Source organism: Protomyctophum bolini, assembly GCF_963924005.1.
Source record: "Protomyctophum bolini genome assembly, chromosome: 20".
Classification (NCBI taxonomy): domain Eukaryota; kingdom Metazoa; phylum Chordata; class Actinopteri; order Myctophiformes; family Myctophidae; genus Protomyctophum; species Protomyctophum bolini.
The window spans coordinates 12,832,225-12,845,929 of record NC_137881.1 but is presented as its reverse complement, the minus strand read 5'-3'; the positions used below and the strand labels follow the sequence as shown (position 1 = coordinate 12,845,929).

Genomic DNA, 13,705 nt, shown 5'->3' with positions numbered 1-13,705 from the left:
GAGCAAAGACACAAAAATATGTAAATAGATTATTTTTTTTAAATAATCAATTAAACTAATTAGTCTGATTGACAACTTAACCCTGTTGTTGTACGTACTCCATTGTACAATGGCGGCTTACATAAACTGAGAAAATAGCCAATCTACAAGCTCACGCGTTCATTTAATTGCGTGAAATAGTCAGGGATATTGATTTGAAGTCCAGTCACCCAGCCCTAGTAAGCACTAAGCAGGTGCGGTTGTTTTGGTCCGCGGTTCACTGCGTACCGCCATAGAGATGCCCCATCTGACCTTTCCTTTTTAGCTCACTGCCTCCCCCCCCCCCAACCATTCCGTCTGGGCAGTGGTCCAGCCAGCCCTACTACACTCTTCCAGCCCACTATCTATCTATCCATCCTTCTCTCTCCCACGCAGTTCTCGATGGAAAACAGTGACCCCCCCCTCCCCTCCCCCTCAGTGGACTGGGAACACAGTGAGTGACTCTGGGCTGGAGAGAGAAGTCCCCACTTGCAATGGCATTTTTTCGGAGCGCCCCGCTCACTTTCTCTGAGGACTTCTTGTTCGCCTTTTAAGCACCACGAGTGAATAGCCGCTTTGTGGAGCAAAAGAAAGAGTGAAATTGAGAGGAGAGAGAGACATAAATAGGGGAACAGGGGGGACGGGAGAGGCGCAAACAGAACATGGAGAGAGAGAGAGAGAGAGAGAGAGAGCATTAAGGCGGAGTGGGGGAGACAGAAAGCAAGGGAGACAGAGAAAGAAAAAGAATGAGAGTGGTTTATTGGAAAGGCATCCATCCCGGGTTGAGCTCTCCTCTGTGCCATGTTTGGTGCCAGGGGGAGAGCGCTCCTAGCCAAACAGCCCACGCCATTGTTTTTCTTCCACAACAGTGTGCCACGCTAGCACCCAGAAGCACCACCAACACAGTGGCAACCCACATCACCAACCAACAACAACAATGACGAGGGACCATGGAACTCTTTGCTGGAATTGCATTGGGGGAAGGGAAGGGAAGGGGGGGTCCAAGGTCCAGACGTGGATCACGAATGCACTCAAAAGGTGCCTTCATAATGACATCATCAACAGGATAATGCCATCCATTGTCTCGCCTAATTTCCCCAGACTTGTGATGTGCCCATCTACAGTAAATTAGGAGTGTAAAGTCTCTTAACACGGTCATGCCATATTCATTAGATATCGTGTCATGTTCTTATCCAACTGGAATGTGCAGGCCCTTGTAATAGGCCTATGGTGGCTTTTATAAAAGTTAAGTCAAGTGCTGACTTACTAGACTAGAGTTGGGATGCAGGTAGCGTGGCCAATACAGCTTTTTACAGCAGTTTGGTGGATAAGTCCATTTTAGGAGCTAAAACAGTACATTCAACTCTTACTGTACAGAGCAGCATCACCCATATACTTTATGGGTTTGCACTAGGCGAGGTACTAAAAGGCAAGGCCGTAACGTCACCCCGTAAAAATAAACGACAAAATGGCTCTGGGTGTTCGTTGCCACTTTCTATCGCTTGCTCGGCTAAACCACTCCCTTGGCTTTACTATGGAGCCGTGGTGTTGATTGTGCCACATTAAGCCCGTGGAAGGCCAGGGGGCCACCTGTGGGAGGGTGCGGGTGGACTGGACAGAGGTCCTGTTGTTGGTCAAGCAGAGGCCATACATGTGGGCGTGAGCCCGCCGGGCACACTGGAGAGAAATTCAACTCCCATCCCTGCCTGGCTCTCCTACACGCAGATACACTGTTACTGTATGTTACTGTATGTTTCCTGTTATCTATGACCAGTGTAGATGACATGTGTTGCACTGTGAGGCAACGGGGGGACGTTGATGAAGGGGGGGACCGGAAGGGGGCAGTTGTGAAGTTGGAATGGCGTGGTGCAGACAATAAAGTTGTGCTGATAAACTACAGTTGTTTTATTCGAACACCACTCCTGCACGTTCATTTAAAAACAATTAAAAACAGCAGGAGGCAAGTGGGAAAAAAGGGGAAACGATCAAAATAATCTATGATAAGACTTTATGTTTTTAAACTGAAAAGGCCAGCTGTAGCACCAACCACCACAGCCATGAAATCACAGTTTGTGATGAGGCAGCCATCAGCTGAGCACCGATGACATCATGGGGCGATAAATATTGGAGTGCCATTATGACCTCACACAGCGTCATCGTTGTGCAAGTGTCTCTCCGAGGCCATAAATTATACCGCTGCCTGTGGGTCAGGGACACAAGCCAGACGGGTTGAGCTAAGCAGAAGCTGACATGGTCATGATAAGACAGAGACTTCGTCGTGCATGTGAATTGTACATTCCACAGGGCTGATGTTATAGTTCATTGCACAACATAGACATACATAACGTAGCCAGGCCCAGTCTCTCGGATATAGAATAAAGGGCAAAACCACTTTGGTAGATGTTTGGGTTGTGTAGTTAACTTGCCATGTTGTAACCCAAAATGTGGACAAGAATGACAAAATAATTGCTCCAGTGATTAGAAATTGATAATTCAAAATATGATCCTCATTGATTTACATTGTACGCTGAGCCTCTCAAATCACTCTTTAAGCACGTACAGTACATGAACACAAACGATTCAACGAAGTTGATTCAGACAAAAATGTTGTTTGGGTTTGGTGATGTGCCTCAATTAATTTTGTTTGTGTTCATTTATGTGCTAAAATAATTACTTTGAGAGCTGTTTTAGTGTACAATGTAAGCCAATGTCGTGGAGCATATTTAGAACTTTCTATTTCTAATCAATGGAGTTTTTTTTTTCTTTTTTCTTGTCAACATTTGGAGTTACATCATGGCAAGTTAACTACACAACCTAAAGTGGTCTTGCCTGAGGCAGGAAGTATTCACATGCCAAGTGTGGGACAGGGAAACATTTCTGGAGAAACGATTAAATCATTTCATTCATTGAAATGCTAGACTAGTGCCCTACCAAACTGAAATGAACAGTAACACCCTGAAAGTTCTTACAAATTACAGGACGAGGAATCTTGAGCCAGAGCCTCAGTTTTAACCAAAACATGTAAACCAGCTGGGTTCCTTCCTCCTGCCATAAACCATTTACCATTCCCAGTTTAACAGCGTATTTGCATGTGCATGTCCGTAGATGCACAAAAGAAACCTGAATACACATAACTAAGGTACCGGTACCTACTTACACACCAGTCAGCGACAAGTAAAGCAGGAGCGATTGGGTTGAAAGCTAGCAGAAGTTGTTGTCAGTATATAGATCAGGTAGTGTAGGACTGTAGGTATGTCACCCAAGGCAGAAGTCACCTCCTGTCAACAAACAACTGCAAAGCAACACAGTCCGTACAGTACGTGTGTGTCTGTCTGTCTGTCTGTCTGTACCATCATCTGCGCCATCCATGCATGCAGGCAGGTGTGTATGATGATAAACACAAAGTTTGAACATTTTCTATGGATGACTGTCACATACCAATACATACAAATAAGGGGGGAACGAGGCAATAGATTGGCCAATTAGAATTTAAAATCGGCCTGCATCTTGATAACCATCTTGACCAGTAACTAAACCACAGAATTTATAATTATTAGGCTAATAAAAATATAAATCGTCACAATGGACTGCAATAATGGCATGGCATAAAAGACTGTTGTTGCCTGTTTAGTTTTCCTGTGTGAAAAAATAAAATAAAAAATAAAACTAACTGATCTTTCAGTCCAGAGTGTCTGGAAATATACACATGGCTGAAACACACCACGAATGGTGCTAAAAAGAATTAATAAACTGCAGATTTTGCACGAACTCTGGATAGTTGAATGGACCAACGGCATTTTGCTCCGATCACATCTCATCTGTGCATTCAATGCAACAGTAAAAAGCAATGATGGAGCACAGTGTGAAAGTCATCGTCAGATGCACTTACATCACAGCTCAAAGGTTGGGTATGACATCATCCCATGGTAGTCAAAGTGACTTACTTGGCATCAATCAACAGTAAACTTAGTTAACACTGACGAAAGATTTGAGTTTTGCATGTAAATGTAGAACACTGACTATACATACATTTTAAGTTCTTCTCCCTTCCCAGACCTGAAAAGTAATTTTCTGTCTACTAAAGAACTGGGGAAATGGATAGACCCCCGTTACTGGACAAACAGCAATGATTACTCTCGGAATAGAGCATTCAATTATTATTTATTTATTTAACACCACCTTTAACAGCGTAATTGCATGCGCGCAGTATTCAATGACAGGCAAAACCTGGAGGCACTTGTTTAGGTACTTACACCCCGGTCAGCAAGTGGCTCTGACTGCTAGCAGTGTTGCCAGTAGATCAGGTTAGGTCTGTCGGCCATGGCAGCACACTGACCAGATTGACAGTTTGCTCGCTCACTGCCGACTGCTATCTATAGATTTTATATATTCACATGGTGGCCATCTTGCCATTAAAATCCATTCTGACCTGAGATCAGATTCTAAAAATGTCTTCTACATCCTGACAGTTTTCATTCTGACCCGAGATCAGATTCAAAAAATGTCTTCTATGTCAGTCGCTCTTCGATATTTCAAAAATAGCAGACCTACAAGCTCATAGCGCGCCACTCGGTGGCGCGCTATGAGCTTGTCCTCACCTTGATGACGAAGGTGAGGACGGCAATTGTGATTGGCCGGAATGAGATGATGTACGATGATAAGAGCGCCCTTCACTTCACACGGGTGTGATTCTTTTTTTAATATCTATAACATACGTGGTCAGTTAAGACACATAAATGGCCGGTTAAGACTCACCCGTGGCCGGTTAAGACTCACCCGTGGCTCCGACATACGTGGCCGGTTAAGACACACGCGTGGCCGGTTAAGACTCACTCCGTGGCTTCCGCATGCGGTTAGGGTTAGGGTTTAGGCCAGGGCAGGCCAGGGTGTCGGACTATTGCGTGTCGGTCGGTCTACTGTACGCAGGGGGTCATTCTGAAACTCTTTCCTCCCTCTGCGTGTGTCACTGAAAGGGTAGGTAATTACTACCAGGGACAGCTGCGCCTGTTGACATTTAATGGGAGATCAGAGAGCACGCCTCAGCGTGCGTGTGCATGCGCGTGTGTGTGACTGGCACCAATACAGTGCAGTCAGAGATGAGGGAGACCCCTGCTCAAAGAGTAAGGAGACCCCGTTGCCGTCCTATACTAGGGCAACATTGGGAACGTCCCCAGAATTGCTTTTGACAGAGAAACAACTTGAAAGTGGCATAACAGAAAAAGTGTGACCCGGCAGGAGAGTTGTCTTAAGTAGTGATAAGCCATGGGGAGAACCTCGTGAGGGCCAGAGGTTGGAATGAAAGCAAACCACAGTATGTCCATTTCACGTTCAGATGGGTGGATTCCTGTCCTGGTGAAAAAGACCCAGTGCAAGCTCTATAATGAAGAAACAAAGGTCCAGAATCTTGCACGCACACACAATTATGGCCTATCCGTAGTTGGGTTTTAGGAAGGCTGTCGGACGGACTATTTGGTAGTCGGACCAAACATATATATGCAGTGCACCCCCTTTTTTTTGGCTTGAATGCTTGCTGATGGTTTACTGCCAGGGCTGGAGAAAGTTACAATGGGGGTCAAAACTAGAGTGGATGAGGAGCAATGGATTTGGGAGTATAGTATACATTACTGTATATGTACACAGAACACATCTGGAAGCCTTTTAAGGTCAGATCCTGCCAGAACAACACAGTGAAGGTTTCGTCAGCAGCGCAGCATAGCATTACAAACACAAGCAGCCTGCCAACTACAGAGCCAACTAGCTAGCTGGCATGTCTTAGCTCAGGATGTGGACACAAATGCCAGTAGCACTGGATTGATAATTACTTAGTGACAACTTGTATCAGGTGAGTGGACACTTATGGAACAAGTTGTGTAGGTCAATCCACAACGATAACAATTAACACAATACAGTAAGTTACGTCATTGACATGTCCACACTGTGTTTGTTGATGTACACACACACACACACACACACACACACACACACACACACACACACACACACACACACCACGTTTGTTCATTATCACAGTGCTGTTTTTGTGTTTGTGTTTCGAGTGTAACTCGATCCAGTTCCCAAATACATCTGTGCCTCCTGTGTGTGTACATGCGTTTGTTCGCTGACCATCAATCAATAATGTTTGTTCACCACTCAGTGTCTGTACCAGTCCAAGTTCACTCAACGCCTGTGCCTTGAGTGAAATTGGAATCGCTGTCTTTGTGCTCCTTTTGAGTTTGATTTGTACCAGAGAGGGAAACACATAAATGAGAAATATAATATTTAGCCTCATCAGCTGCCTGCAACATCGCCCGTATACCTGCTAAAGCACAATAATGGGTTCAACAGTAACACTTGCCGCCACGGCTAAAGTAAAAGTCTCTCTTTCTTGTGCAGTGTTACAAGTGTAAGTCTAAACTGGAGCCGAGCTTGTAACGTGTTGTAACCAGTTTTAACGTGACATCATCCCTAATTTGGGCATCATCTCATTATAGGCAGAAATGTTCAAAAATAGCAGCAGATCTTTCAATGCACTGCCTGTGAAATGTGATGGAAAGTATTCTAAAATTAGGGCTTAAGCGATTAAGACGATCAAGTAGTAAACCCATCTCCTCCCTAAATCAGATACAGTACCTCACATGGAAAAAATGCCAACATTTCAAATCATTGTTGACCAGCTGAGTCACGGGAAACACATTAAGTGGGCCGTGCTTCCATTGGGAAGGAGCACAAGCTAAAAGTGGGAACTTTTATGATGATGACATGAATGATGAATTGAATGATGACAACAACGGCAATGATAAAGGCCATCATTACGTAATCTCATGACCCGTCTGTTGACATGATGAGCCAACAGATGACACAGTGACACTGGGATTTCTTTGCACAATGCAAAATAAAACAACAACAGTTACACAAAAGGCACCCCGTTACAGTTTTACCTATTCTGGTATGACTATAGTGCCATGCAGATAAATGTACTGGGTCTGGGTCAAATGAAAGAACTCAACGAAACGACAGGCAACATTCACCACTCAGTTGTCCCAGAGTACTAAAGTTGAGTATACTACTTACTTAGCTATTGTCACTATCAAGTGAAAGTCTCTGAAAGTATGCATGTATCTCACATTTTGACTATAGAAAAGTCCCCCTAAAGTTATTGTGTAAAAGCAGCCCCCTTTACTGAACCCAACAGATCCAATCTATTCGTGATTATTATTATTAATGAATCATTTAATATTGAATGATCATAGTTATGGTATATTTGTTTGTAAGTATTGTTAAATAGCCAAAGGGCGCCAGGACAGCGAAAAGATCCTCATTCCACAATACAGACAGGCCCACCGGCGGATTTTGAGGAGACAATTCCACCGCCAAACATTAGGCAGTATTAATTAAAGTAACCTTCTGCAACTTTTGTTTAGTATAGCAGCCAGCCAGGACTCAGTCATCCTGTTGTTAACAGGCTGCATACATCCGTTATTACATGTTAAAACGACGCTAAATGTTCGTACATACAAGATTGTGAGTAATGTAATGGTACTTCTAAACACAGTACTGTTTAGCTTTATCGAATTGAAAAAGTGTCATAATAATAATAAACAGAAAGAGATGGTGGTTAGAGGCAAAGCAAAGGTATGCCTAGTCACTGCATGGTGTGTTTTGTATTATTTAGTGACCCACAGTCAGATACTCAACAAAAAACAGACAGGCGACAAAAAGCAAGACAGTTTTGTCCCCCCCAAGCAAGTCGCGACAAAAATATTTAAAAGCTAAGAAGAAGTTCCTTCCTTGGTGAGGAGGAAGAGAGCGTCTCGAACAACATGATGTGTAGGAATTAAAGAAGTGTCGCTTGTTTGCAAACTCACCCTCTAAAAGCCTGGAAATCAGCGAGTCCACGTCCAACTCCCCCTCCGCCATTTCTGTAGTAAAGCTGTACTGTTGTAACTAACTGCTGAGTGGAGTCAGTGCTTCCCTGCTGTACCAACACACCAGTGTGACTACAGTGGACACGGCCCCATAGCCCGGCGAGACGCGGCTATGATTGGCTGCTTGGCAGCAGTGTTGCCAGATTCTTGCAACAAGGGTTGATATACTATGAAAACCAAGTCCAAAAGACTACTACCGTAAATACTATAGCTAGCCTACGTCCATTTGAAAATAATAGTGGATTCTACATGCTGATTGATTGATTGATTGATTGATTGATTGATTGATTGATTGATTGATTGATTGATTGATTGATTGATTGATTGATTGATTGATTGAAAATAATATTTCACAGTATGCAGAATGGGTACATTTCAAACGAAAGCACAAGTTATTACAAAAACTGTTACTGTGGACATTTGGACATTTGGACAGGTTGAGAAGGCCCTCAGCTCTGGACTTGGTAGAATCTGCACCTGGCTCGCTGATAACAAACTATCTTTACACCTGGGAAAAACTGAATCCATTTGGATCAAATAGTAATCTCACAGATGGCTTCTTGGTTAGAGTGGGTGACAATATTATCACACGAAAAGATGAAATAACGTACCTAGTTTCCATCCGGTGATAAAATGGCCACCAACATAATCAAAAAAATCAACCAAAGAACAAGATTCCTATACAGGATCTCCTCACTGGTCAACAAAAACACCTTGAAGACCCTAACAGGAGCCTTCGTACAAGACTATGCACCGCTGTGGTACCACAGCACCTAAGGCCCTTAAAACAAGACTCTAGACTTCCCAAAACAAACTGGTCAGGCTACTACTTGGCCTCACTCCCCGAACCCACCTCACCCCTGCCCACTTTGACAGGCTGGAATGGCTTAGGGTTGAGGACAGAGTACAGCATCTTGGAATGGGTCTGGTCCACAAGATTCGCTACACCATCAAGATACCCCATGTACCTGTCTAAATACTTCCATAATGTTAACAAAGTCCACACCCACAACACCAGAGGGAGTTCAACGGTTCATGTGCAACCCAGATTCGGTACAAACAAGGGACTAAATTAATTTAGCTCCTATGCCACCAAAATGTGGAACGCCCTACCAACAGTCATTAAGACATGCAAATCCTGTGACTCCTTCAAAACTGCTCTCAAAGGGCACCTACGGACGGCTGCAATTCGAAACTGGCCCCCCCCACCCACCCCTTTCCCCCCTCACTGTATATCGTTTATTTTGCCTTTTTAACCTCCTCTATGACGATTTCCTGTTTTGACTATAATATAACTACATAATATATACGTATTTTATTTATAGTTATATATACGTATATATAACTATAAATATAAATATAAATATATAAGTATAAATATACACAACTATATTATAGTTGTGTATATTCGTACGTCTCTAATTGTTTTGATTAATTGAAAATGGTGGGCCCTACTGTACTTGAGTTGTAGCCTACTTGAAACGTACTGTAATTCTGCAACACACACACACACACACACACACACACACACACACACACAGTCACACACACACACACACACACACACGCACACACACACACAGACCGCTTATAATAAGCAGACATGGCAACACTACTGCTTGGACGCTGGACAGTCGCGTCACCAGGCTTCCACAGCTGGACAGTGTTGTCTTGTTGTCTCCATGGTAACTAGCCTGTTCCTGCAGGCTATGGGTTCACAGACAGACAGACAGACAGACAGACAGACAGACAGACAGACAGACAGACAGACAGACAGACAGACAGACAGACAGACAGACAGACAGACAGACAGACAGACAGACAGACAGCAATTTTTTGGCTTACAATGATTTACAACTATATCCTGTCAGTCAGAGCCATGTGCATGTTGTCAGTCTCATCATTTACTGTTTCAGTTCCTATTATCCTGATGTTTGGTAGATCTTGATTCTTTACCAGACAAATCTCTAATACAAATCATAGCAGAGTCAATCCAATGCTTATAGGATAATGAATTTCATCTGTCATATCAGATCCAGACCACAGAGGGCCAAATTGGTATATATGTTTATATATTTTATATATATATATATATATATATATATATATATATATATATATATATATATATATTTTAATATATATATATATTTCATTCTACATTTATATAATGGCAGTCAATGGGTTTCGGATCGGGATGAAACCTTGCCCAAATTTGGAGATGGCTATATTGTCATTATTAGACCCAGTTTTTGATTGTACAACGTACACTGAGTTATTATTATGCCAAAATGTATAGCGCATAGGATAGTATAGGATAGCACCAGCAAGAGTTCAATTTGAAAAAGTTGTGATGGAGGCCGGACGTCTTTGGCCTGCTGCTGATCAGTCCAGTCTTTTTCCAGTCTCACAGACACTTGCCATCCCTGCGTGCCTGCATGGCAGATGGAGAAAAAAAGATCTGAGAAACCCCAGCACAGGGGTAAGGGTATGTGTATTTTAGTACATTCGGCTACCAGCAGTGAGGAGTCAAGAAATGTGTAGGTACGTGCACGTGGTATATGCATTCTTTAGAGTAGACATTATACTCGGTTTGGGCCCCCTCACACCTATATGAGTTTGGATCGTTTCGCTGCCTCAACCCAAACTCTACAGTATATGGTATAGTGAATCGGTCTAGAGCTCTATATGGAGATGATTTGTTTGTACCTGATCTGCCATGAAGACACATTGAGGTTGGACAACACACCTATTCGGGCGTAGCTGCATCGGGAATTCCTCCACGACATGAGCGTGATGACATGCATGGGCGTTGTAAGCTCGGCCCGCCAGCCCTTCCATGTAGGATAGTTCCTGTTACTGAACATTTGTGTATTGTATAAACTATACCTAAATCTAGTTCCTCTTCCTCTGGATCATGAAAGATACTCTTTTTTTCTACGGAAAAAAGGAGTGTTTTGTTATCAGTAATTTTGTTCAAATCTTCACCCCTTGACCTTCCTCTTTCAAGTACAATCTGAAATATTTCATATTTCAATAACAAAGTGAGCGCGAAGTGAGCACACCTATATAGAACCATGATGCAGGGGGCATCAAAGTAAGTCAATTCCTGTTTAATTGCTGACTATTTTCTTTTCTTGGCATGACCCCTCTTGCCTCTGACAGAGGGACCTGCCCCTAAGGTGCTGCTTGAAGGGCTCACAGAAAAGTCGATTTGTCCTTCTTGAATTTCCCTCCGAGCTTCCGAAGGCATGTGTTCAATCTGCTGTTGAGCCTCCAGGGAGAACATCAAGTCTCTCAGCTGATCTTGCAGCTCTGCTATTGTCTGATCCTTGTGCTCTGCAGTCTCCCTTCCTTTGCGTTCCTCACCTGCCAACTGGGCCTGCAGCTGCAACTGATTGGCTCTCAGACAGCGGTTCATCCCCTGCTCCTCCGTCAGCTCCTGGCTCAGCTTCGTCACACGACTGTTCACTTGGGTATATTTTTTGTCCACTCGCTGTCTCTCCTTGCTTAGCTCTGCCAGCTGTAGCTCCAAGTTACAACATTTCTCCTTCATGTTCTCCTTCATGTTCATGATCTCGTCGGCTGTGTCTTTCTCCAGGCGGAAAATCGTATTCTCCCAGTAAATCCGTTGGGACTCCAGTTGACTTGTCAGCAAGTATGTGTACTCTAAGTGCAGCGCTTCTATTTTCTCAGCATGGCATATGTCTCCATCAAATTTACTTTCATACTGCACCATCTTTCCATCTGTCTTGCTTGCCACAAGTCGATGGACGTAGTTATCTCCTGCGTAGTCCCAGACACGCTGGTTGGTGAGGTGCATGGCATAAGTATGCTGCGTTTCCTCAAAGTGCTTGAGAGCATGTACACTGTCGTAACGGCAACAGCCGACATGCCCACAGATCAAACAGATCCACACATTCTCCTGCACGCCACACTCAAAGCACTTGTTCTCCTCAACGGATTCCGGTGTTTGACGGTGCCTACATACAGGACACGAGGCGTCCTCCCAGCGCTGGAGACACTGGATGTGAAAACTATGGTTGCAGAGGGTGGTGAGGACGCCGTTAACCGACTCGTCCATTCCCTCTAGGCAGACAATACACTTAGGCAGCTCGGTCAACTCCATCACTGGCAAACTTGCTCCCTGTTCAGACTTGATGGCTTCTGCCCTTTCCACATAAACTAGATGGCACACTGCATCCTCTATTGAGTTGAACTGGCGGCCATTAGATGCAGTGTAGAAACTGTCAGCATCCGCCTGAGTACTGAACTTGAGCAGCACCATAAACTGGTTAGGGGTGGAATCACGTATAATTTTCATGTGTTCCATTACAGCATTATAAGGCGCCACAAGCTTCATAAGGTCATGGCTGGTCATGGTAGCTGGAACGGCAAGTAGGCACAGCACGGCACTACGTCTCACATCCTCAGTAAGTGACGTCATTTTATTGGTCTTGTAGAGGTGCATGATACCTTGGACAATTTCCACTGAGGGATTTCCACTGAAGAAGGAGATCTGGTCTGATAGTTGCTTGAATGCCGAGTATTGAGACTTGATTCCCTCACAGCCCTCCTTACAATCCGTTTCAGCATTCGAGCACTGAGCTTCAGGGGTCTCCTCTCTCGGGCCGAGTGTGTCTTTGACACCTCCTGGGTTTAGTTCAAAGGTCTCAATGACCATGTCTCCCATGGCTCTACTGCCGATGTGCTTGTGTAGAACGGCAGCTCGTTCTAGCTCGGTCTTCCCAGTCAGAGTGGCCTTGGCAAGGCCCAGAGCTCTCTCTGGCGTTTCCGCTTCGGCTGTCCCGAGCTCCCCTGCAGAATACTGGAAACCTTGTGGAGAAAGCGACTGGTCTGCTAGTTCCAAACGGATAACGACTAGAGGCACACTCATTTGTTATTATTATTTGTGGAATTGCTTTTTGACATAATAACAAGACAACGGATGGCAGCTAATGAGGTTAAACCTGAGTGTTAAGTTAAAAATGTTAAAGAAAGTATATAAGTTTGTCAAAGCTCTGGTCTGACATCACACAACACAAACCGTTGCTTAACAACGTTGATTTGTTCAGGTGTGTCCTGAATTTGACAACATTGTATCCCCGAGACTTGCTTGCGGCACCTTGGGAAAGTTATCATTTCACATAATATTCCCTCCTGTCAGCCTGTGATTTAAGCTGCTTCACATTGGTTGGCTTTTCAAAAATAGCAGATATACTACAATACTAGTACAATACTTGTACATCTACATTACTTGTAGATTTGCTATTTTTGAAAGATTGTGGAAAAATTGTGAAAATTTTTCAGACTCCGCAAGTAGGGCTTTAGGATGTATCATCGGAAAGACCAAGGTTTTAAGATATATGGGTTTGCTACTTACTGTATACTCAGCTATACCAGTCATGTGTTTGTCCTATCTTGGATTACTCCTCTGGAGTTTGGGGATTCAGGTCCTTTAACAAATGTGTAAGTGTTGTTACTGTAAATGGTGATATGGGATGGATACCGTGTGAAGTTGGGTGGAAAATGAATGTAATAAACCTGTGGAATAGAATGCTTGACCTACTGTACCAGATGACAGAATGGCAAGTAGGATAGTGGGTTATTGGGAACAGGAAGTGTCTGATCTTCTCCAGGAGCATGGATGGTTTTTAAATTCTGTTGAAAACAAACAAACAAACAAACAAATAAAGTTATCCAATCAAGGAACATTTTCACAAATGAAGAGACACTGTTCGCCATTGATGCACTGAGAGTGC

At 43.7% G+C, this 13,705-nt stretch overlaps 2 protein-coding genes across 2 annotated transcripts in view; both read right to left on the bottom strand.

Moving 5' to 3' along the window:
* LOC308335654 (serine/threonine-protein phosphatase PP1-beta catalytic subunit) overlaps positions 1 to 8,010 on the bottom strand; it is a 28,885-nt gene extending 20,875 nt beyond the window's left edge. The window contains exon 1 of the mRNA XM_080792761.1: positions 7,884 to 8,010. Within this exon, the coding sequence (XP_080648887.1) occupies positions 7,884 to 7,935 (52 nt within the window). The 5' untranslated portion in view covers positions 7,936 to 8,010. The remainder of the gene's footprint in view (positions 1 to 7,883) is intronic.
* A 3,057-nt stretch (positions 8,011 to 11,067) lies between these two features.
* On the bottom strand, positions 11,068 to 12,840 carry LOC308335196 (BRCA1-associated protein-like; the record flags this gene model as incomplete). The annotated part of the gene is made up of 1 exon (XM_080792208.1): positions 11,068 to 12,840. One exon carries the CDS (start codon positions 12,838 to 12,840, stop codon positions 11,068 to 11,070), a length of 1,773 nt encoding a protein of 590 aa, XP_080648334.1.
* Between the last annotated feature and the right edge of the window lie 865 nt (positions 12,841 to 13,705).